Raw genomic sequence first — 24,594 nt, forward strand, 5'->3', positions numbered from 1 at the left:
TCTACCTGCATTTTTATATTTGCGGGGCTTTTAATCCTGTAAGAATAGTGATCAATAACATATTAGTTTTTCAACATTCTGGTCTATTATTTTCAACAACTTTTAAGTTCAAACAAGAAATAATAACCTCAGTACTGCACTTTAACATACTGTTTTAAGTATACATGCATGTCTTGGTTCATATTTGAATCTCACTATCAGGTGTCGAGGTACTATGAATCTCACTATCAGGTGTCGAGATACTCCTGCCTTCACCTTGGTGTTCTACATTGCTTGTCAGATTTGTTAACACTTCTTCATCTTGAGGCTCGTCAATGATTGTCTGAGTTGGCATTGACGGTGTGATGTCCATCGTGTTCTCTTCAGCAGGTACATCATGACTATAGTCGACTTTTTGTGTTCCAATGGATCTCTTATATTTCTCCTCAAAAAACCTTTGCTTCAACATGTTCATCTTTTGGCGTATTGAACCCTCTGAGGCTAGTATTTCCTTGTTTTCATACAAGAACATTGCTATATATACAACCAATGCGTATGTTGAAGACAAACTGGCAATCAGAAAAAGACCCTTAAAACTAGCCCATTTCAGCTTATAAAAAGATTGAGCTTGGCCATTTTGCCCGGGGCAATAAGCTTCATTTCCAAACCACTTGTCTAATATGTTTCTCATTTCCCTTTCTACCACCTTTGAAATAGCTTTTGAGAACTCAGCTACTCGTGGTGATCCTTTTGGTAATGCCTATTCATAAAAAAAAGGCACATCTTAACTTATTCCCCATAAAATGATCGAATGAAAAAGGCCAGTTGTATAAAAAAAGAAAGCAAATTTGAACTGATTCAAAATTTTTGATTTAAGTTATATATACTTACAAAACCAAAGCCTGCAGTGTGGTATATCTGACCCCCCACTATTAGGTACTTGTTGCAATTTTTGGCCTGCAACATCTTGAGATAAGGGATCCCATCAACAATGGCAGAAACTCCATTGTTTTCACTTCCATCAGAAAGGGCATTTTCATACTCTTTGAAGCTGCGATACTTCTTCAACTTGTCACTACGAAACCCCATATTTTTTAAGATACCCTCAACAAAAGAACCGTCTTGGAAGCCTACGTACTCTCCTTTTGCTATGAGTTCATATATATTAGTGACAGTTGGTTGAAGACCTTGTGTTGTTAATATGGATGATAAGCTTGCTGTGTAGCTGGAGGTTAGAACTAGATCAAAAAGTAGCCACACTATCAACACAAATCTAGATAGGTTGTTTATGATCTTCTCCCCTGCAAGAAATATTCCCAACTTAATTTTCACTTTGGTTACTCACACAGAAATAACTAATGCAGCACATGGGCCGGATTCAATTTTTTCAAGATGTAGTTCAACTTTTGAAATTTTGATGTTGAGGTTTTAGACGCTTAATTTATGTCTGAAGTAATCTTAACATAAGAAAAAGCGGATGAAGTTTTCCTTATTCAGGTTATCCATTGTAGATGGATTTTTTGTGTTTGTACTCAAATGTACCAAGCTTAAGCATGGTGTCCGGTGGCTGTTTCCGAACCTTTCCCCGACTACCCCTAAGATTGTACCAAGTGGAATTCAAACCTAAGACCTCTATTAAAGATTTTAGGGTGTTATTCACTAGACCACCTTAGAGATGGTTTGATATAATGCACATGTTTCTTCATATTTTCAGGTGTAATGATTACCTATAGCTTTAATCTAAGAGCTTGAATATGTACAAATAATGTATAGAATAGATTGAACTTGAGTACTAAACGTGTAATTCCATAGGGACTTACTGTGTGCAAAAACAAGGGTGGAGAAGATAAACCAAAAGGTCCTTCCGACTTGTTGATAAGGAGGGCCACGAAAATCTATGTTTACACGATGCTCTAAAACCCAAACAACAAATCCAGTGTATATAAGAAAGATGCATATTGCTATCCATAGCTTTGTTTCAAGGGGTTTCATAAAAATCCATTCATTCTTTCTGTCCTCATCCTTAACTGGAACAAGCATTCCAACTCCAAGCTCCGAGAATGGCAAAGTGAAGTCAACATAGTTTGATCTGTTCCACAAGATAGCCACATCCCCAACCACCATATCGAATTTCTATCAGATATCAAGAATGATAAAATAAATTATTAACATTAATCAGGAGTTTACATTGAAATCCAAATATATATATATATATATATATATTGAATTTAGGTAATTAATTACCCCAAGCGCAATCTGATAAACAAGATCATCGATATTTCCAGAGCTCTCGCCATCAGGACTTTCATAGGGAATGAATTCGTATTTTACAGCATATCGCATTGCATCTATGACTGCATAGAAAACATCTATACAAAATCCATTTGCATAAACTACATCTGTTATAGGGTCTCGTTAGGCCTCCATGAACTCCACAAACCCCCTTAAAGCTGGAACTCCCACTCGTAGTTTCTTATTGTCCCAACCTTCTGGGATTTTTGGAGTATCACCAGGCCATATGATGGCTTTAAGTATATCTTTACTAGTGGTGTAATCTAGTTTTTGATTGTTTCTCGTTTGTTTTGATAGTCCTGTCATTGGATTCCAAAATCCAATATGTTTCTCCCCATTTCCAATCACATTCACTATTTGGTAAGCCGAAGTTTGTAATTGTCCATTGACAACATGGAAATCGCCACTTAACCCTTTAATCCTCGTGTTTTGGATCAATGGAAGGAGTTTGGATCCCAATTGCGAAATTTCAATGGCTGCCAAGTCATGTATCTTCGTATTGGTACTTGGTTCATTCTCAATTCTTTGTAGTGCGGCCGCTAATGCAGATATAGAATCATAAGACCATATCCCAAACATATCAAGCTCAATTCTCGGCATATTAGGGTATTCTTTATGGAATCGTGTCCTCCATTTCCTCTCAAAGCTAGTTAGATGGTTGGATGGTGGTATATAAGGCTTTACCCCTAGTACACCTTGCATATAATCTAAATCTTGAGGATCCAAATGAGATAAGAAACCAGTAAGAACATCTGTTATGATCCATGCATATCCCGGAGCCATCATTCCAAGTTCGTATGCTTTCCTGAAAAAACGTGAAGCAAGAGCTGGTAACATGTGCACCACAAAAACTCGGGTTTTCGTGGTCTTTAATTTGTAGACTTGTTCCATAAGTGTATTATCCGAGGATGAAGGAGACAAAAGTGTGCAATACTTGACTCGAGTGCCAATGTTTCCCATGGCATCGAATAAATAGGGAATTGGTCCCCTTCCAAAATCAGTATCTTCAAAAACGAACACAACTTCCGTCCAACCAAATGACTTGATGAGAGCTGCTATAGGTTCGGCTTGTGTCGAGGAATTTTGTGCTATACGAATGAAGTAAGGGTTTTGTTTTGAAGAGAGACGGACTCGTTGCAGGAGATATTACCGGAAGTTTGAATGTATTCGCAATATCAAGTACAAAATGTGCCTGTGATGATTGTTGGGGTCCAAAAAAGGCAATAACTTGCGTGTTTTTTCGAAGGTCTATGGCTGCACACAAAGTTTAAGACAGCAATTCAAGAAGTTTGATAAAAAAATGAACATGTCAAAATACTTGCAGTAAGAATTTAACATCAATCTAGACCTACTCGAAGATGCCAAATTAGGTTTGAGAATACTCGACCGAACCTGAATGCAACTTCAAACCGACCCTAAAAAATCGGGCTAGGGTTGTGAATACTTGACACGACAACCCACTAACCCGCTAACCCACTAACCTGATTTTTTCCGGGTTTGGGTTCAGGTTCATCCATTGGGTTAACATGTTGAGTAGCCAACCCTAAAATAATTCTAGTTTATCTAATTCTTTTGATAGGTCGACCGACCAACCCATTTGACCGACAAATCCGCCAACCACAACCCATTTGACCTGAAATCAACGCATCAACTCACCAACCCGCCAACCCTATTTTTTGTAGGTTAGTGGGTTGGGTTCGGGTTGACAGGTTGTGTGTCAGGGTAGAAAAATTTCAAACCCGAAACATTTAATGGGTGGGGGTTAAGATCAGAGATTTTCGACCCAACAACCTAAACCCAAATCCATGACAGTCGTACAATATAATCCAAGCCTACGTATTGTTTACCGAATGCATTCCTTTAAATGGTTAAATAATAATGCAAAGAACACAGTTGAATGGCAAGACAGTTAATTGGTGTTGGCCACAAGATCGAACAACTAACCTCATGTTGTGTAAGGAGCAAATTTTTTCCTCTTTTAACCAACTAAGCTATGTGCCCAAGGGCATTAAACAAATATGTATTCAAACGATTTAGTATTTCTTTTATCTATAATCTATAACTACTATCAATATATCATAGATCAATTGGTACCGCCATCATGTGACCACATGGACCCACAGATGAAGACTACAAGTATTAACAATTGTAAATAAAGCAAGAACATGTGAACAAAGATTTGAATCTCGGACCTCATCCAAAATAGGCAACCCTTACCTCTAAACCAAGGAATCACTTGTGCCCAGAGTCGTCGCATTGCGCAGGTACACATCTAGTTATTATAACGCATGTTTAATCATAATCAAAATTGAACTTTGGTTTTGTTTCACATAAGCTTAGTGTAAAGTAAGGATATTTGAGAACGTCAGACCTATAAATTTGTAATAGATAGTATAATGAAGACAGAAAAATCCCCCACACTTGGAAGTTTTAATTAGAACCTCGGAGTCTCGAACTAGTTCAAGTTCGAGTCACACTTTGCATATTTACGGGGTGGATTATTAGAAGATTTTTCGAGAGATTTGTTAGACATTCCTGTAATGTGAGAGTAGGAGTAGAATAATATGTCGTTAAAAAAATTGTGGAAGTTTACTCAAGTACATTTCTAAGTGCGAATACTTAGAATCAGAATCAGAAGGCCTAATACTTGGAGCAAGTTCATAGTTTGACATACTTATAAAATGGTTAATATTGATGAAGATAGGGTACAAACCAGCAGAAGCAGCTCGGAAGTTGTCGAATTTGGAATCACGGAAATGGGGGTGAATGATGGTGGTGAAGTTATTGTGTCGTGCACCATAAAAGTCTTCAAGAGCCATTAAAATGCAAATCCGAGTGCTCCTCCCAACGTTGGAATCCATATCAAGAATCACCCCAATTCCTACTTCTCTTAACTCATTCTCGACGCCATTCGATGCCATCATCATCATCATCATCGTAAAAAGTAACACTATCACATGATGATTCCCCATAGAATCCTGCAGATTTGTTACATATCTTTATCTTTGTACCTAGAATATGTTACCAAATGGAGGGCAAAAATATTATTAATATATATGACTGCTCAGTGCTACAACTTATTACATGTATAAAATGAAGTAATCTATATATTAAGACCAATTTTGAATTTTCAAACAGCAAAGTATAAATTATAGCAAGGATTTTAATTATAACCCGTTGTGGCGGAAGCTAAAAAATTGCTCTAAAAATGCAAAGATAAAGTATGAAACTCTAATACAAGTCTTTTAACAATTTTATTAGAATTTTTATTTCTTTTCAAAAACACAATCTCTTCCCATTATATATTCGAAATTTAAGGTCGTACCATTCAACTACGTACTACATACCAATTTTAATTTTTTTTTACAACTACTATACTATTAATCTTGTGGAGGTTCGGTGTATAAGTTCATACATCTATATAACACAAACTATTGATGAAAAATACAAAAAAGATAGTCATATTTAAGGTAAGTCCTTGTGGGGTGAGACAGATCTGAACTTTTAACGAGTTACTTATGTTCAAGTACTTCGTCTAAGTCGAGTTCTGGATAGTTCTAGCATAGTACGAGTTCTAGCATAGTACGTAGTTTTACAAAAAAGATAGTCATATACAAAAAAGATAGTTTTAATGAACTTTTAACGAGTTACTTGAGTTCAAGTACTTCGTCTAAGTGTTTACTATATTTTGTAAAACAACACCACATAAGATTGCAGAACTTTTTATACCAAGAACGACTTACTTATACGTACCAAGTCAATTTTTATTAGTATTAATTAATATAAACAATATATATATACAAACTCTTACAAATGCGAATGTGTCAGTCGTCGTTGATGCCTATCTATCTATGTTTGTTGCTGGTCGTCGCTGCGCCGGTTGTCGTTGTTAAATATTAATCGCTGCTCTTTCGACGTTGTTGCTGTTTACTTTCCAAAAGTTCATCTGTGGAAGTTCGTCGTTGTCAGCTTAATTGTTTTGTACGAAAGGAGAAGATAGCTAGACGTTGACTTTTTAGAAATGAAATGGATAATAATAATACTTGTATAAAAGCTTATCAACTTAAAATAAAATGTTAAAACGACAAACGTTATACTATTATTTTTGATCGATCTTATTATCAACTTATTATCTTATTATATTATATTCTTATATTCGTGGATATGAAACATTAAAACCATTATATAACACAAACATAAATTTATTTTTACCGTACCGTTAAAGAACGTTTTAAAAATTTAATCTGAAAAATATTTATATTGAGAGTATCATATAGATAAGCGTTATATTTAAAGTAACTCTATTAAATATCATGTAAATTTATGCGATAGTTAAGATGAAATGATTGACCGTGTAATTTGTTACTCCCAATTTATGGAGTCGTATCGGTGCTTGGTTGTACGTTGTAAGGTGAGTCCGGCTGTTTTTTCCTCAGACCAGGAACTTATTGAGTTATGTACAAGGTGGCTTTGAGTAAGACAGCACGGAAGATCTTCAAGAGTATCGTTTTATTACTAGTTGATTTCTCTGGAGACCAGGATTGAGAAGATATTCGATCCAACAATAATTAGTGATGACAAGGTTTTCCATGATGTTGAGACATGGTTTGTGGTATTTTAGTGGATTGAAACAACGTTCTATTAATCATTTAATTGGAAGGATTAGAATAATTTTAATGTAAAATTATACTTTTGTAGTTGATACTATTACGTAATAAAAGAGTAGTAAATGACATATACTAAAAAAATAAAAAACTATTCATATAAATGATTTAATTTTAGTACAGTATCTTATAAGTTTTATATTTTTTAAGTTTATTATTACTTTTTTGAAATATTAGAAAAATTGCCCGTGCATAGCGGCGGAAATGATAGTTTCTACTTTTACCAATGTTTTGAGATGTATGATTAATTCCAACTATTATTATAATCCCGGTGAATTCTTAAAATCCGACGAGATAGAGAAAAATGAATAGAGATAGAAAGAAATATGAAAGGACCACAAGGATTACAAATATGAAGGGATTATTAGTCATGTTCTTGTGACCATGCAATCAGTGTGTCAAATAACTATATTAATACAAGATAAGAATGAATGATCTTTATCTATCATGCTAAAAATGAATAGTTAAGATCGTATCTTAACTTAAAAGTTGAATTTTTAAAATTTTTAGAGAGAAGTAGATGAAATGCTTTATATATAAATATAGATATAGATGAGTGGGAAAGTTAAAATAGGGATTCATTATTTTAGGGACCACTAGGGATACTTCTCAATCATTCATTTTTCATCATCTCCGACCACTACCATAATCCTCTGGCGACGACGACCACCGCCACCATGACTTACACATGTGTAAGTAAAACTTACATTGTACTTACATATGTGTAAGTTATACAACCACCATCACCACCACCACCACCATTATCTCCGACCACCACCATGATCTTCCGGCGATGACAACCACCACCATCACAATTTACACATGTGTAAGGTACAACTTACACATGTATAAGTTACATGTCCTTAATAGTTTTTAAAATAAGGAGTCTCTAATATAACCCAACCCAAGATGAAGTATATATATATATATAAGTGCTAATAATAATGGTGATCACCATATTGTTTTTTGTTTGTTTAATATACTTCACAGTATTATTGATTAGTCCACAATTTATAAAATTTTGATTTGTTTTTAATATCAAAAATTATAATAGGAAAAAGAAAACAAATACTCCGGTATATCTTATGAGAATAGCACATGCCACATGGAGCACGAGTTTACAATCTCTAAAGACTAAATCCTAACCATTCATGAAAACACATGGATCACAATCCGCATTCTCACTTAGAATAAATCTGAACCATCCTTTTCTTCTTCTACAAATCCAACGATTCACACTCTATGGCGCCATTCTCCCCAAAAATGAAAAAATTTCAAAACCACCACCACGAGTTTTTTTCCAAATTAGTGTAATGGGAAAAATTATTTACCAAATTAGTATAGTTTCAAAAATATTTACCATTATGGGTTAAAACATATTTTAACATGATTTCTATTAAAAAGATTTACAATAAGTAGATTTAATTTCTTTTGTACTATTACATATAAGGATTAATCGATTATGGCTTATTTTATTATACCATCATCTCAAGATTAAATATTACATGTTGATGCAAGCTTTTATAAACCTTGAAATGGTGATCAGATTTTTAGAAGTGGAAGCAAATCTTTTTTAAGCATGAAATATTCAACTTAACTGGAATGAAGATAATATAGGTGAAACTTAGATGGGTTCAAGTTGAATGATTGAATCTATTGATATCACAAAAGTTCGTCTTTTTATAAAAATTATTACTTGTCATCACTTATAAATATTGACATCAAAATAACAAAAATTATTATAAAAGAAACCGATAATATCAAATAGCTTCATTGGCTGATGATATAATTAACAGACCACAATCTTGTTAAATGTTAAAAGCGGATGATATAATTATAAAGCTTGAATTTACGTTCAACTTTTTGACCAAATGTTATAGATTTGTTAAAAGCTTAAGGTTATGCCCATATCGGAATAAATTTGTTTAGTTGAAGGTTTTGGTTAAGGATATAAAATTCAAATTTAACGGGATGGAGATAATTTAGATGAAATCAAATAGGTAGATATATATGAGATAGGTATTGTATTGTAATTTAGATGGAAGATAACTTGGGTGGAATAAGTTAAAAAAAATTTTTAAAACCATACTAATTTGGTAAATATTTTTAAACCCAACCCCAAGCTGACCCAAAACTTATAATCTACATTTGTGTAGATTGTGTCAAGCTGACCCAACCCAAGCTAACCAAGCTCACCCAACCTGACCCAGACCCCAACCTGACCCAACCCAACCCCAAGCTAACCCAACCTGACCCCAAGCTGACCCAACCCAACCCCAAGCTGACCCAACCTGACCCCAAGCTGACCTAAAACCCATAATCTACATCTGTGTAGATTGTGTCAAGCTGACCCAAACTAAGCTGACCCAACCTGACCCAGACCCGAAGTTGACCCAACCTGACCCAATCAAACCGTGACCTAAATCTGACCAAACTGATCATGCTGACCAACCAAGCTGATCCGAACCCAAGCTGACCCAGACAAAGCTGACCACCCAACCTGACCCAGAACCCAAGCTGACCAAACCAAGCGGACCTACCAAGTTGATCATAACCCAAGCTGACTCAGACCCAAACTGACCCAAAACCAGGCTGACAAAAGTTTGATTTATCTACGACCGCCATGTTTCATGTTTGATTCAGATTTTTTATATGTTTTAATTTTATATTGTTTGGTTAGATCGTTTGATTATTATTTCGCTTTTTATTGTTTCGATGAATCTTCGAGTCGCACAAAAAACTATTGATTCTTCATTAATTATTTGAATGAATGTTGTGGTTGTCTAAATAATTTTCTTTTTGTATTTTGCTACTCATACCCGGGTAATCATCCGGGTTGATTAGCTAGTTTTTTAATATAGGTTGGGTCAGGTTGACTTGCACATTTTTGGGTCAGCTTGTGTTGTAGTAACTGTTGTGTTAAGAAAGTATAATTAGTAAAAGCTTGTATTACAATAACAACCTTATTTGTTTAATTAACTGGTTTACGAGGTCGCAACCCATCACTTCTGACCCATATTCACAGTTTGCTACATCTCATTTTTAAGAGGTTGCAAGTCAAATTTAACCATTCATAACATAAATGGGTCAAAATTGTCACATCTTCCATTTGGAAATGAAACATAAGACTATTAATGCAGCAATGACTCAGTGTTTAGTTTTCATAATCTGAAAGCGGGGTAAATATCATGATCAATATATGATTCATTAAGTGTACGTTACTTGCAGATTTTGTGAATAACAATCCATGATACCTCAAGTTTATATACAGCAGATTAACATAACTAAAATGGCCTGTTTGTTTCACATGTACGAAGTACGTAAAATAGATCTTGATATGAAAAAAGGAAGCGAGATTGATCCACAAACTAAAGACAGCATATAACAACTTATATTCTAATCATTTGTTCAATGGGAGCTAAAATTAATTAAACTAAATCAAGTCAATAAAAGAAAGAGCAATGAACCTAAACAAACTTGAACTTTGTGAAAATCGAAAAGCTAAGAGCAATGAACCTTAACAAGAAACTTGTGGTGATTGAATTTCAATCAAACTTGACTGATAAGAACAGATATGGAACAAAATAAAAAGACGTGATGAAACTAATTGTGTCAGTAGAGAACATGATAGTAAGTACGAGACCAAAATATAGCATTATAGATACTGGATGAACACTCAAACTCTGAAGATCAAACAGCGACTAAGATATGGCATAATGGAAAATGTAAAAAGAAACAAAATGCTTTTCAACAGCATTGCCAGTCCTAAACACAAGGATGCATGTAAGTGAGGACAATTGAAACTTCAGCACCAACAGTTACCAGCAAAAGCAGAACGAAGAGCAGAAAACCGGGTGCATTGTAGAGCAATTCGTGCCAGATGCTTGAAATGAGGAAAAAAGTTCAATAAAAGTGGTTGCAAATAGATTTGTTCCTGCACCGAGAACTATTAGCCACGACAGGTATTTTCTATAAGGGATTTCCATAGCTATTCGGTTGGTTCAAACTGGGGTTGGGCCCTGGTCGCCAAGTGTCCTCCTAAGAGGGCGAGTGGCACCAGAGTGCAGAGCAAGAGTGACAAAAGTATAATGTATAAAGAGATTGATATGGCACCGGTGCTTTTACTGTCCCAAAGAACAAAAGTTTATATCATAAAAATGACAAAAAACGATCCCAGGGAAAAAGCATGAAGTTTGTTAACACACAGATCTCCATCCTTCTGATGTCCTCTTAATGATTTAAGAAAATCCAGCATAGCCACCTCCTGTTCCCATTACTAGATAAATGATGATCATTCCAGTTAAAACCATACCTCGTGAAGAATCCGGTGACATAAAACCTAAAGCAGATTATTTGATGGTCACTATTACCATTCCAATGATTTGGACACCGTCTCCTATCATTGCACATAGAGGTTATCAGTTGATCGGCTAATGAAACACGTCACTTACAATAAATTTCTATCTGGATACTTCCACCTCATTTTGCATTTGTGCTTGGTCAGATTCTTTGTCAATAAATCTCTTTCCACTTTTCTTTATAAAAAAAAAAATACCAAAAACAAAACCAGCCAAAGAGAAGATCTCTGTTAATGAGATAAAAATCAACCAGTGATAAGCATCCAAAGAGATGTCCATTTCGTATGGCTTTTCACAAAATTAAACCTTATATGTAAAACAGATCCATTCTGTTCCATTATGACTTGATATTTTTCAAAGTCAGCGTACAGCGTACAGCGAATGAGACCTGATCATAACAATGAATTTTTTTTGAACTTTTAAGGTTCATTTATAACACTACATGTGAAAACCTGGAAACAAACAATTTCGTATCCAGATGATGCTTTTATTCCTGTGTCTTAATTAAATTAATGTACGTATATATATAACAATCTTCAAATTAAGTGAATAAGCAGTGACATGGATTAGTTAAAATATAAGAATTACATGAATAAGATCAGACAACATACTCTACAGAAATCAAGGGGCCTTATCATCAAAGAGAACCTTATAAAAGCGTTTTCTTTCTTCAGGATCAAGTATGCCACCCAGATCATCTCCTTGACCATCTTCATCCGAGAGCTCAGGGATCGGCTCTTTTTTCCCTTCTTTCATTGCTATCATCCCCTTCTTTCTCCTCTTTTCTATATTCAATGTATGATGTCTTCTATTATACTCATGAAGTCCCTCTTGCATCAGTTCCCCAAATTTATCCTTTACAATGACAAGTGGATCTTTGTCAACCAATTCTGACCCTCTATATCCTTCTTTAAGAAGAACAGTATAAATTTGATACTTATTTGTAACATAAAATATTCCCGGATGCTTTAGGAGCAAAACATTCAATTTCTCGGGTAAACGAAACTCCCTCCTGAAATGACCTAGCTTCATTATTGATGCTTTCTTCCATAGTGTAAGTGAAAGAAATTCATGCAATAGCCCAATCGTTCTTTTTTCTAATTCCCGAGACCCTTCTACTAAGTGTCCCACATCCACATAAGGTGACATGTATGGAACCGAATCGAATTCACGAAATTTCTCCCATGATTTTACCCAAGTAGAGGGTAAAGAACACGGGAATGATGGGTTACAACCCTGTTTTTGAGCTATTCTTTCAATGGTGGAAACCGCTAGTTCTGGATCCCACTTGGTGAGTTCGATTTCCATGGTGTTTTTTCTTCCACCATAATTGACTACTCTGAACACATCAAGATGCTTAGGAATGATTCGTATCAAATAATCATCCGGTAATCCCAAACTTCTTTTAACTTCATGGAGTTTTGAGACATTGAGTCTATGATTGGAAACCATCATTAATAACTTCGCTAATCTCTCAACAATTTTCATTTCCTGCATATTCTTTACAGTTTCCTCTTCTTCTACCAGAAAAAGCATCCTTTTAGTTAATCGGCAGTAGTATTCATCTTTTTCAAGGTATGTTTCAAAGCAACACGGGTATTTCTTAAGCCAATTGAGGGCTTTCCCTTGAAGATCAAGAGACTTGAACTTCTTCTGAAGGAAATTAACCGATGCCACTTGATCAGGGCACCTCATGATTATGTTTTTAATTTGGTTATTCACAATCCACCGACGGTTTCTACTTAAGGCTGCTTCAAGATCTGGATCTTTTTTCATAGACCAAAGAGAGAATCTTCTGAGAATATGAAAATGGCATAAATATCGATTCTGAGCACAGATATTGGTCACCAGTTTCCCACATTGTAGCTTCATGATTTTCCAAGAACTAACCCTGTTTAAGAAAATACCGATATATTAATAATTTAATACAACAAACTTGATAGCAAATATTTTGCAGTTCTGTCATAATGCAACAACAACAACAACAACAACAACAACAGGACCCAATCCCTGCGCGGGGTATGGGGGAGGTAAGCTGTAGACAGTCTTACCTCTACACAAAGGTAGAGAGACTGCTTCCATAGGGACCTCCGGCTCTGTGATAATGCAAATGATCCTTTAGTATTACATATCAAACCAATAAGGAGTTGTTATAAAAGAATGTCAAATATAACAAACTATAAATCTAGTATGTTGCGGATTAATACTCCTTTATTTAAAAAAAATAAAAAGGCAGGGAGGGGGGCATATTCATGCCACCCCAGGGGAATGTCGAGCCTCCGGCTCTTATGTAAACGGCCTAAAAGGTATTATAGTGGCCATTTCCTAAACTTCTCCCTTGGCCATTCCAAGTTGTTAAACCAGTGAGGTTTAAACCCGGGTGTCTTTTGAAACCTACAATGTATCAAGGGCAATGTATGAATGTATCTATCATTCGTATTGATACACCATAAAAGTTATATAGCTAAATCTATCTGGTTGTAGTGGCAAACTCATTTGGGCATTTTAACAAACAGGTTATGTGCATCAATGATAACAGGTGTTGTTTAACTTCAGCATGTGTACATAAAACATACAGTAATAAAAATATAATTGGTTACATAAAAAATGTGACAGTATTTTTGAGTGTGTGGAGGGGGATTTATGAATGAAATAAGCAACAAAAGCTATAATAAGCAGTAGAACTAAATAAATATATATTAGTGATAAGAAAGAGAGATGTTACTTAATAGTTAGATATAGATGACAATGATGATGATGATGATTGTCTGCAAGTAGCAGGGAACAACAACAACAATTGATGATAGATGAGTTTAAGGTATCAACTTTGACTAAGATACGAAATGTTCAGAAATGATCACTCAGTATTACATAAGAAAAAAACTATAATTTTTTTCAAACTTAATTGCATAAAATACCTTCCGTTCCAATTTTAATTTCCCTGGTTTGACATTTTCAGTGTTCTTTTTTTCTTTTTTTTACTTTAATCATTCCGAGTAATATTTTTATTTGTGTTATATAATAATTGATATAAAATATATAAATAAAATAAATAAAATATTATATAACACAAATAAAAATATTGATGGTTAAAGTTGTAAAAGAATGACCTAAGAAGTCAAAATAAGACATTTAAATTGATACGTTGGTTACTGAGTTTTGCATTAGTTCAATTTTAAATTTAGGTATAAATTGAGACGGAGGTTACTGTTGTTTTGCATTAGTTCTCAATATTACCAATAGTTTTTATATTAGATTTTTAAATTTCAGATTTCATGAAAAGTTCGTTGCTATTTTATGTAATAACTTTATTTTTAGAATATATTTTTCTTATCTACATATGATTCTAAATCTTTTTTTCATTAGTTATTTGTAAGAATAACATTTTTATTTTTATTTTAAATTTTAAAGTGCTTAATCAACAATGAAAAATGGGTAAAAGAGAAGATTTTATTCATGTTGCATTACCATTAAAGTATTGGGTCTAAATTTAATTCAAACACTGAGAAGAAAGAACGCTAGTGCGAACCATGTTACGGTGAGGGTGATAAGATAAGAAAGTTATTCTCTACTGTCTTGTGTCAAGTAAAGTGAGTTGACTTCGTTTGAAGAATATAACCGCGTCTATATTGCTTTATCAATAAATCTAGTTTCAAGTCGACCAACACCTGATTTGTACCAAAACATAAAATATATAAGACATGTTAATCAACCTGCCGAACCCACCTATTCGGCTACTGGTAGTTACAACACTGACTTTGCAAAGTAATAAGGGCTCCTGGCTCAAGATACCTGTTAGAACCAAATAGTTTGTTTAGGTAACGTTGATGGTTGGCTATGTTTTAGTATCTATCTGTTGGGCATAACTTCACTTAGCAATTCAACATTAAAAATCCAAAAAACAGATAATAATAATGCTTTGTATCGCATTGTAATGTCACAAACGATTTACACGTTCATTTCTTAACCTGTGTTTTAGATACAAGGATTGGGGTCCCAACTGGACCATCTAGGCTGCCAACAGATATGCTAATAAAGGTAATTGTTTATCACCCCATGAACGTTATGGGCTAGAAGCCCTGTTTGCTTGCTGAATTATTTACAAGATATTGTTTATTGCAATCAGAATCCATTGCTTCAAGGAATAAGCATCAATTGGATGGACCATACTATGCACTCAATAGTTAGACTTTCATTCAACTTCTGGAAAAATATCTCACCGTATTCGTTCGTTGGCTAATGCATGAAATTAAGCAAATACTTGCACATAATGTACTGACCTTTCTGTCAGACCCTAGTTCTGGCACGCTTCTTTCTATCATTCAATAAAGCCACCAAAGAAGGAAGTGGCCTCGGCACTGGTATATGCATACTTCTATATAACTTTCTTATGTTTTCACCAACTCCGTTAGACGATCTAGTTGGTGAACAAGCAGTGGTGCGTTTGACTACTTTCACCATTAGCTCCTTTGACTTTGACTGTGAATCAGCAAGTTGGTCTTCGGAAACAGCCCGATCCATACCCATTTCATGTTTCTTCTGAACTTCAACATTTTCCTTCTGAAATGTAGTTTTAGGTTTGACTAAATCTTCATAAGTGATAGTGGAGTTATGGAGTCCAAGCCTTGCTCTCCCAAACAATGTCACAGTTGACACTTTGACTTCAGAAGGCACGGTCAAGATTTCTTCCTTGTTAACAAATGCTTGTGATGAATCCAACTGAGACCTTGAAATGGAAATATCCTCCTGCAAGTCTTCAATGACTAATGGAGACCCGAGATCAATGTCTAGAAGCTTCCATAGAGGGTCATCCATTGATAAATTACGATACGAGCAGTGCCTTTTAACATAACTAAGATCCATGGCTCTAAACTCGGGGGTGGTCGACACCACCCATCTAGGTGCAAGCAACCGTAGGGCCCACTCAAGTTCATCTCTAGAGGAATGCATAGAATAGCAAACATGCCAAATACCAGACTTATCCCTCATTGCTTCTTTAAACCGACTTTTTTTCAGTTTTTCGGAATCCAATGAAACATCCTCAAAGACGTACCACTGGGTTGATGGACGTATTATAAGCGGTTCAGGCTGAAAATTTGCCCGGGCTTGTGCTAGTTTTCTTTCTGCTCTTTCAGTAATTCTTGGAAAACCATCAAAAATATGGAATCTTGAAGTAGGATCTTGTGAAAGTATACTAGGTACGGTCAACGATAGAGACTGGAAACATTCGGGGTTGTTTTCTTTATCTATATAGATTTTTGAGCCAAACGTGTCACTCACACTAACAAGTATTTCTTCCTGACCAAGGAGATCACATGTCAGGTACACCGCACGAGCATCTGGATGCTTCCATATGCAATCAATTACCTGAATTAAGAGAAGCAGTTTTATAGCTACCTAGTTTAAAGGTAGAAAAATGAGTGGGTTGGATAACGAGTCAAAAGTAAAAATAGTTTAAAACAAATGGGGGTGGATTGAACCACAAACCCTTTTTTGTCGAAAGTTTTCTATCTTTCTATAACTAACTATTATGTTCAATATGATAACAAAAACTATATATATAGTGTGACTACACACGATGTTATATTAAACATGATCAAAACTCAAACAAAATACCAAATTAGCCAGTTTTCTAGTGGCAGCAGTCTCTCAAAAGTGACCTGCTTTCAAGAGGTAAGTTCTTTCCAGTGATATCTAACTTTAATGGTAGTCGTTAACCAAATCTTTAGATATGTCACTCTTTATCTTTAACATTGTCCTACTAGTTGTATAAATTGTCTTTGATGACAACTCATAACCCATTTGACTTGTTTTCAATTTAGCTAATTATTTTCTATTTGACCAATTAAAGTTGAGGTATATCACAAATCAAACCATTCATATGCAAGTCGCTCAAACTGACACCCATACTGTTAAGTGATATCGTTCACCTTCACGGCTATACTCAATCTCTTTCCATATCTCGTATGATGAAAAAAACTGGAAATCCTAAGCTAATGAAAGAGAGAGATGAGATTAAGGTCATAAAAAGACAGAATTCGTAAAAGACACAAGGAAGACACAAATTACTACAAGGGTCAGAAACTACCTGCCGAACTGCATCATGTTTGCTTGGTAGTTTTGAAGAAAATGCCCCAAATGTGCAGTCTAAAAAGACATAATCAAGTCGACACTTTGGTTCTTTGGATGTCGTGCCTATATATTTCTCAGGTAATTTTTGCAAACACTCAGGTGTAAGTCTGCAGTCTCCTGTGTGCAGGATGTTACCAAAGGTGCCTTCAAACAGAAACATGACCGCACCTGATGATTACATATAGCATGGCAGACAAATGGTTAATCAACAAATAATTTCCTCAATATCACATTTGGATCAAGTAATGATGATGGGAATATTACACATGATGAAAAAATTATTATCACGCAATAAGTTCCACAGGTGGCAACACACAAACTCATTTGTTTTGTTTAAACTATATCCTCAAAATGTTGATAGGAAATCTGAAGTGAATAGATACTTCAGCATATTGTAATGAAACAAAGGTTTGTAAAGCCTGAGCAATGGTCATGCAACCATTGTAGCATAATTGATCAGCGACACCTAAACCAGACATTTTAATATTTGTCTTCAATAGGTGACAGTCTTTTAGATTGTATATAAGGCATTTCACACTCCCAAAATCTAAGTGCAGAATTCAGGGTATGTCATGAGCATTTACATTTTGATAAACATAACTATGGCTTAAGGAAAATTACAAATAGCCCAAATATATCAGAAGTTGCACCTGATATTGCAAGCATGTCACGAGGGACGAAGAAATGCAGACATCAGCATCCATCCAAATATCCCAAAAGTTTTATAATCTTGCACATGACTACCAAACATAGTGACATAACCGCCTTTAATGATAATATATTCAATACCATGAGTTGTCAGAGTCACATCTAAGTATTTGACCATCCTAGAGCACAACATTAACGAGCATAGTGCCCGCGCGTTGCGGCGGTTAGAAGGCGAGGGCAACATAAAAGGGAGACGGTAGAGAAATAGGGCGGCGCGGAGGGTGATAGAAGGTTGATAAGAGCATGTAATGATTAGAAAGAATGGGGAAAAGAGGGTATATAAGAGTTTTATGTATAAGTAAGGGTGTAAGGGTATTATGGGAATACTGAAAAAAATGCTTAATTTCCTAAAATAAATGTTCAATATGTTTTATAAAGGAGTATAGATATGCTAAAAACATTTAGGACCTTCAGACATTTACACCCATATTTGTTGGCTTAATAATGTCCCATGTATTGACATTTTTGGGACCCAAATGCACTCTACAACCATATTATGATATCAGTCATTAGATTGAGAAAATAGTAGTAATTAAAATGAAGAAAATTAAAAATAGGTACCAGGACAATGATTAGCATCAAAAGCTGTAACCTTAAACTTTCCAGATGCCAGATCATCATCATCGACAAGAATGGTTTCACCAACCTCAATTTCCACAAACAATGATTCGTTGACCTTTCAAAACATATAATAAATATTTAATTAATAACAAGGATATATCATCAATGATTTACAAAAAAAAGGAGAGAGAGATGAATTTACATGTGGGTAATAAAGAAGGGTTAAGGATTTGGTGAGACGCGTGGCGTAAATGTTAATTTTGGAAAAACAAAAAGAAGAAGAGTGATTTGTTGAAGGGGTTGAAATCCCTTGTAAGTGATCTTTGTGTGCGTGTGTTAGAAAGTAATGATTTTTCGAAGAAGAAGAAGGAGTCCGCCATGTATCGACAGAAAATGGTAATCCTTTTGGCATTTCTATCGGCATCTCTTCCTCTTCCTCCTCCTTTATTGCAAATTTTTACTACTATTACTGTTTTATTTATTTGCAAAAAGGAATTGAAAAAAGGGAGCGTTTTTTTTTTTTCTATTTCAAAGCGCGATTGAGAGTTTTGAGGTAAATTTTGGTTTTTCTTTGGGCGGGTAAAATGAAAGAATGGAAATATATATTTGGAAGATGTGAAGATAGATGTACAAATTTTGGATGATGTACAAATTTTGGCTAGATGAACCCGGGATCGTCGAATAAAAAACTTTACATGTTTGAGCCAATTAAGATATGACTAGAATTAAACTTTGATAAACAAATAAAACTTAAATCATGACAACCCCATGTACCATTTGTGAAATTAAATCAACTTTATTAGTAAGGTCGGAGGGAGTACCCATTGGGTATACCGTCACCAGGTATCGGGTATCAATCGGGTAGTGAAAATTAGGTAAAAAATCAAGTAGGGAAATCTATGGGTAGGTAGTGAAACTTTGAACGTTGGCTTGTGGGTCCCCCTCCCTAAGTGGCTACTTTAAACTTTGTTTAAAATAAGAAAAAAAAATTTAACCCTTTATTTTTTTATTTTTTCACTTATAAAAATCCATTTTATTCTTTCATTTTTTACACCACAACTTCCATATAACTTCTTCGGTTTTTACAATTTCATTTTCAAACATCTTTTTTCACACACATTTTCATTCAATATCTTTCAAACTTATACACACATCTTTCCTTCTATACTTCTTAAAATGGCAAACAACAATACAATGAACCTTTGGGATTGTAAAACGACTATGCAAGAACACGTGAATAACGACACCAGCCACCGATCTCAAGTAAACAACGTCATTCAGAGCGTATCTGACAATAAGGTGGCTTACCAAGCCGAAATCAACTGACTTGAAACTCCCACTCGGGTTCGTAGTGCCGCCGAAAATGAGTATCTTGTATATCTTCGAGGGAAGATCGGGTGGATGAATCAAGTTATTTTTCAGCTTACAGTCGCCTTTTTCGAATAGATAAAATAAAAAATGGTGGATGAAAGTGACTTAACCCTATATCATGGTCAATGATTTTCACACTTTTTGTAACACTTTTACTTTGAACAAAATTAATAAATAATATAGTAGTAGAAATCTTACTTCTAAAAAGATGCCTTGTTATATTAAAATAATGTAGCAAAGAGCAACAATTCACGCGACTACACAAAAAAGCCCAGTTGAGTTAAAAAGATGACAATAATTATCTTACTTCTAAGCTTAGCTTTACTTTGAATAAGATACAATTTTGAGGTTTTAAGTTTAAAATAAATACAATTCTAGTGAACACCAGATAATATCAGGCATAACTAGTTTCACTCTAAAGTCTAAACATGATTTTCTTTACACCCAAACAAACTTAAAAAAAATGTTGTCCTCCAAATCCCATTTCTTAACTAAACCAATTCAACACCATTCAAATCTCCCCCTCTTTTTCACACACACTACTGTGTGTAATCCAAACCCTCAAAAACAACCTCTTGAAGAACAAAACATAACAACCAACACATCATACTGGACTAAAAAAATCCACAAATTATGCACAATCGATCGCAACGTAAACGAAGCAATCCGTCTTTTAAACCATCTCACAGTAAACGGATACACACCCAATTCTTTAAACCTCACAAGCATCACACACGCCCTCTGCGATTCCAATCGTTTCGCAGAAGCCCATCGTCGGTTTTTATCGTCTCTTAATGGTGTAACTATACCCGATGAAAGGACATGTAATGTGATCATTGCAAGGTTATTGGATTGGAATAAAAAACCACATTTTACTTTAAATGTTGTGTATAGAATTATGGGTTTAAAACCTTGTTTCGTGCCGTCTTTGATGAATTTTAATCGTTTTATTGATCAGTTTTGTGGGGTTTCGTGTGTCGGGTTTGGTCATTTGTTGTTGTTTCATATGAAGTGTTTGGGGCATTGTCCGAATGTGGTGAGTTATACTAGTTTGATTAATGGGTATTGTAAGATTGGGGAAATGGGTAATGCACGTAAGGTGTTTGATGAAATGTGTGAGAGTGGGATTAGGCCTAATGCGTTGACTTTTAGTGTTTTGATTCGTGGGTGTTTGAGGAAAAGAGATTTCGAGGGTGGGAACGCGTTGTTTGGGAAAATGTGGAAGACGATGGGTGAAGAAGAGGATCGTTTGATTAACCACGCGGCATTTTCGAATGTGATTTGTAGTTTATGTGAAGAGGGGTTGTTTAAAGAGGTGTTTGATATTGCGGAAAATATGCCTCAAGGGAAGAGTGTTGACGATGGTTTTGCGTATGGACAGATGATAGATTCGTTTTGTCGATATGGGAGGCATCATGGTGCTTCAAGGATTGTTTATATGATGAGGAAACGAGGGTGTGTTCCGAGTTTAGTTTCATACAATTCTATTGTTCATGGACTTGCTAAACACGGTGGCTATTTGAGGGCGTATCAGCTGTTGGAACAAGGGGTTGAGATTGGTTACGTACCCTCAGAGATTACTTACAAAGTTCTAATAGAATGTCTTTGTTTAGAAGAAGATGATCTTGGTAAAGCAAAGAAACTTCTTGAAATCATGTTGAACAAAAATGGGGTGGATAAGGCGAGAATTTACAATATTTATTTAGGAGCTCTATGTCGAATGAAGACTGATGTTTCAACCGAGCTTTTGAACACACTTGTTACAATGCTGGAGACAAAATGTCATCCAGATGTAGTTACTCTAAACACAGTTATTAACGGGTTTTGTAAAATGGGAAAAGTCGATGAGGGTATAAAGGTACTAGAAGATATGATTATGGGCAAGTTTAACGATTGTACCCCTGATAGTGTGACGTTTACCACAATTATTAGTGGATTGTTAAATGTCGGCAGGGCACAAGAAGCTCTCGATGTGCTTACTAAAGTTATGCCTGAAAAGGGTTTTAACCCAAGTGTCATAACTTACAATGTAGTACTCTGTGGTTTGTTTAAGCTAAATCTTTCAAATGAAGCAATGGACGTTTTTAACTCCATGGTTGGTGGTGGTGTGGTTCGTGATTGCACTACACACGCAATAATGATTGATGGATTATGTGAATGCAGCCGTGTAGATGACGCAAAGGTGTTCTGGGAGGATATCATTTGGCCATCCGGGGTTCATGACAGTTTTGTATACTCGGCTATCCTTAAAGGGCTTTGTTGTTCAGGGAAGTTTAACGAGGCCTGGGATTTTGTATATGAATTAGTAGATTGTGGAGTTAAGTTAAATGTAATAAATTACAACATTTTGATAGAAGGTGGTTGCAAGTTCGGCATGAAGAAAGAAGTGTACTTGATTTTAGGAGAAATGAAAAAAAATGGTGTGGCTCCTGATGCAGTTACATGGAGAATCATTCACAAATTACACAAGCAAAGTAAACAATTAGGCCTAGAAGAGAATATCAACATGTAATACAGGTTTGTTTTGTTTGTAGTTGCAGTGCTTGTATAAGTTGTAGTACTTATTTCAATAAGGAAAAAAAAGTAAAATCTATTTTCGATTGTTATAGACAAAAACGGAGCAAACGAATTACTATGTTTGATCTGGGTAAATTTCATACCATAGTGTAAAATTAATTAAAACTTATATAGATTTTGAGAATAATCCGAGAAGATTCAATCACAAGTTCACAATATACCGTGATATCCATATGATTAATTTATAAATAACTGCTGAAAATAGTTTAATACATAAAATTAGTTTTGAACAAACCCTAACCGAACATTAAAGAAACAAAAGATTACATCGAAGATGATTTTAGACGGACAACGGTAACATCAAGAGACACGGCTAGGGAGTGTTGAGGAACCCTAGCCAACAGTAACAAGTATATATAGGCTGCATATTTACAATCAGCCCCCTCATCATTTTTCTTCTTCCCAAAGCTACCCAGACTTCATAATTTAACTTCAGCCCTCGAGTCTTCAGTATGACAGCTTCAGTCCCTTTACTATCCAAAACTTCCTTTAAGTCCTTGGCATTCTAAAGAGTGTCATAAGAGGTCCTGCACATAAAAAGGACTGAATAACTAAACATAATTAAGTTGCCAAGATAACACCCCCCACAACTTAATTGTGGAAAATGTTGAACAAGTCTAGCTTGTCACAAAGGTGATTGTGTTGAGCAAGTGAAAGCCCCTTGGTGAAAATGTCTGCCTCATTGATTCTGAGGCAACCTTGACAATCTCAATGACTCCTGCCAAAACCTTTTCTCTAGTAAAAAATAAGTCAAGTTCAAAGTGCTTGGTCTTTTCATGGAATACAGGGTTGGTAGCAATTTACATTGCTCCATTACTATCACATTTGATTTGAACAGGATCATAAGTATAAACACCTAAGTCCTTGAGAATTTTCAAAACCCAGATAATTTCACATGTAACATAACCTAAAGTTCTAAATTCAGCTTAAGCATAAGATCTAAAGATTGTAGATTGTTTTTTGCTTTTCCAAGAAACCAGGGAACCACCTAGGAAGAGACAGTATCCAATGATACTCTTCCTGGTAGTAGCCTTCTTGCCCAATCGAAGTCAACAAAGGCACTAAGAGTGATAGAAGAGTCATGTTTGAAAAGAATACCCTTACCTGGAGAGCCCTTCAAGTATCTAACGACCCTCAAAGCCATTTTCAGGTGGGATTCATATGGATCATGCATATACTGACTCAGAATGTGGACAGAGTATGCAATATCTGGTCTAGTGAGAGTTAAATAAATAAGCTTACCAACAAGCTTCTGATACTTAGTGATATTATCCAATGGTTTGTCAGAATCATCCTTGAAACAGAGGGATAGATTACAATCTATGGGAGTTTGGGATGGCTTACATCCAAGAAGACCAAATTCAGAAATGAGGTTAAGGCAATATTTTCTTTGTGACAAACATATGTCACCATTAATATCAATAACTTCAATTCCAAGGAAATACCTAAGTAATCCTAAGTCCTTAATAGAAAATTTAGAGTTGAGAAACTACTTACAGTTTTCAATCTCATTAATGTTGTTACCAGTTTTAACAATGTCATCTACATAAACAAGAAGCACAATGAACACCTTATTATCAGTTTTAGTGTATAAAGAATAATCACTCCTACTATGCACAAAACCATATTCAGTTAAAGCACAAGTGAGTTTCTCATTCCACTTCCTAGGTGCCTGTTTAAGGCCATACATAGACTTAATCAATCTGTAAACCCCAAGATCGGAACTGGAATAATATATAGGAGGAAGTAACATATAAACATGTTCATCAAGGTCACCATACAAAAAAGCATTGTTAACATCTAATTGAAAAATTGGCCATTTATTATTAACAGCAACAGTGATAAGACATCTAAAGGTCACCATTTTGACAACTGGTGAGAATGTTTCCTCAAAATCAATTCCTACTCTTTGTGAGTATCCTTAGCAACAAGTCTAGCTTTGTATCTATCAA

At 35.1% G+C, this 24,594-nt stretch overlaps 5 protein-coding genes and 1 pseudogene across 6 annotated transcripts; 1 reads left to right on the forward strand and 5 right to left on the reverse strand.

The window, feature by feature from the left end:
• Window positions 1-82: 82 nt before the first annotated feature.
• Window positions 83-5,228, reverse strand: LOC122579998 (glutamate receptor 2.9-like). The gene is made up of 5 exons (XM_043752267.1): window positions 4,985-5,228; window positions 2,224-3,525; window positions 1,800-2,112; window positions 871-1,280; window positions 83-739 (listed from the first exon to the last, which is right to left on the reverse strand). The coding sequence occupies exons 2-5, from the start codon at window positions 2,320-2,322 to the stop codon at window positions 179-181; spliced, it is 1,383 nt and encodes a 460-aa protein (XP_043608202.1). The 5' UTR covers window positions 2,323-3,525; window positions 4,985-5,228; the 3' UTR covers window positions 83-178.
• On the reverse strand, window positions 2,395-5,243 carry LOC122610551 (glutamate receptor 2.1-like). Its single transcript, XM_043783531.1, has 3 exons — window positions 4,985-5,243; window positions 3,403-3,525; window positions 2,395-3,359 (listed from the first exon to the last, which is right to left on the reverse strand). The coding sequence occupies exons 1-3, from the start codon at window positions 5,241-5,243 to the stop codon at window positions 2,395-2,397; spliced, it is 1,347 nt and encodes a 448-aa protein (XP_043639466.1).
• Window positions 5,244-10,480: 5,237 nt separating this feature from the next.
• Window positions 10,481-11,572, reverse strand: LOC122610552 (annotated as a pseudogene).
• Window positions 11,573-11,738: 166 nt separating this feature from the next.
• LOC122579843 (protein WHAT'S THIS FACTOR 1 homolog, chloroplastic) lies at window positions 11,739-13,370 on the reverse strand. Its single transcript, XM_043752093.1, has 2 exons — window positions 13,345-13,370; window positions 11,739-13,184 (listed from the first exon to the last, which is right to left on the reverse strand). Exon 2 carries the CDS (start codon window positions 13,163-13,165, stop codon window positions 11,915-11,917), a length of 1,251 nt encoding a protein of 416 aa, XP_043608028.1. The 5' UTR covers window positions 13,166-13,184; window positions 13,345-13,370; the 3' UTR covers window positions 11,739-11,914.
• Window positions 13,371-15,179: 1,809 nt separating this feature from the next.
• On the reverse strand, window positions 15,180-19,130 carry LOC122578148 (protein artemis). 2 transcript variants are annotated; one of them, XM_043750043.1, is made up of 4 exons: window positions 18,897-19,130; window positions 18,695-18,809; window positions 17,382-17,593; window positions 15,180-16,660 (listed from the first exon to the last, which is right to left on the reverse strand). In XM_043750043.1, exons 1-4 carry the CDS (start codon window positions 19,116-19,118, stop codon window positions 15,581-15,583), a joined length of 1,629 nt encoding a protein of 542 aa, XP_043605978.1. In that variant the 5' UTR covers window positions 19,119-19,130; the 3' UTR covers window positions 15,180-15,580. The 2 variants fall into 2 exon arrangements, with proteins under 2 accessions (XP_043605978.1, XP_043605979.1); XM_043750044.1 differs by lacking the exon at window positions 18,897-19,130 and adding an exon at window positions 18,076-18,165 and having other exon boundaries at window positions 18,695-18,777.
• Window positions 19,131-20,474: 1,344 nt separating this feature from the next.
• Window positions 20,475-22,676, forward strand: LOC122580025 (pentatricopeptide repeat-containing protein At3g18020). The gene has a single exon (XM_043752295.1). The coding sequence runs from the start codon at window positions 20,529-20,531 to the stop codon at window positions 22,575-22,577; it is 2,049 nt and encodes a 682-aa protein (XP_043608230.1). The 5' UTR covers window positions 20,475-20,528; the 3' UTR covers window positions 22,578-22,676.
• The last annotated feature ends 1,918 nt before the right edge of the window (window positions 22,677-24,594 follow it).

Source organism: Erigeron canadensis, chromosome 8 (assembly GCF_010389155.1).
Source record: "Erigeron canadensis isolate Cc75 chromosome 8, C_canadensis_v1, whole genome shotgun sequence".
Lineage (NCBI taxonomy): Eukaryota > Viridiplantae > Streptophyta > Magnoliopsida > Asterales > Asteraceae > Erigeron > Erigeron canadensis.

Coding starts and splice junctions, on each gene's coding strand:
- LOC122579998 (XM_043752267.1), bottom strand. CDS start 2,322: ATGCGATATGCTGTAAAATACGAATTCATTCCCTATGAAAGTCCTGAT. Junction 2,113..2,223: donor TTTATCAGATTGCGCTTGGG/GTAATTAATTAC, acceptor GATATCTGATAG/AAATTCGATATGGTGGTTGG. Junction 1,281..1,799: donor CACCCTTGTTTTTGCACACA/GTAAGTCCCTAT, acceptor TATTTCTTGCAG/GGGAGAAGATCATAAACAAC.
- LOC122610551 (XM_043783531.1), bottom strand. CDS start 5,243: ATGGGGAATCATCATGTGATAGTGTTACTTTTTACGATGATGATGATG. Junction 3,526..4,984: donor CTTCCGAGCTGCTTCTGCTG/GTTTGTACCCTA, acceptor CTTTGTGTGCAG/CCATAGACCTTCGAAAAAAC. Junction 3,360..3,402: donor GGTAATATCTCCTGCAACGA/GTCCGTCTCTCT, acceptor TCATTCGTATAG/CACAAAATTCCTCGACACAA.
- LOC122579843 (XM_043752093.1), bottom strand. CDS start 13,165: ATGAAGCTACAATGTGGGAAACTGGTGACCAATATCTGTGCTCAGAAT.
- LOC122578148 (XM_043750043.1), bottom strand. CDS start 19,118: ATGCCGATAGAAATGCCAAAAGGATTACCATTTTCTGTCGATACATGG. Junction 18,810..18,896: donor CCCTTCTTTATTACCCACAT/GTAAATTCATCT, acceptor ATGTTTTGAAAG/GTCAACGAATCATTGTTTGT. Junction 17,594..18,694: donor TGATGCTAATCATTGTCCTG/GTACCTATTTTT, acceptor TGTAATCATCAG/GTGCGGTCATGTTTCTGTTT.
- LOC122580025 (XM_043752295.1), top strand. CDS start 20,529: ATGTTGTCCTCCAAATCCCATTTCTTAACTAAACCAATTCAACACCAT.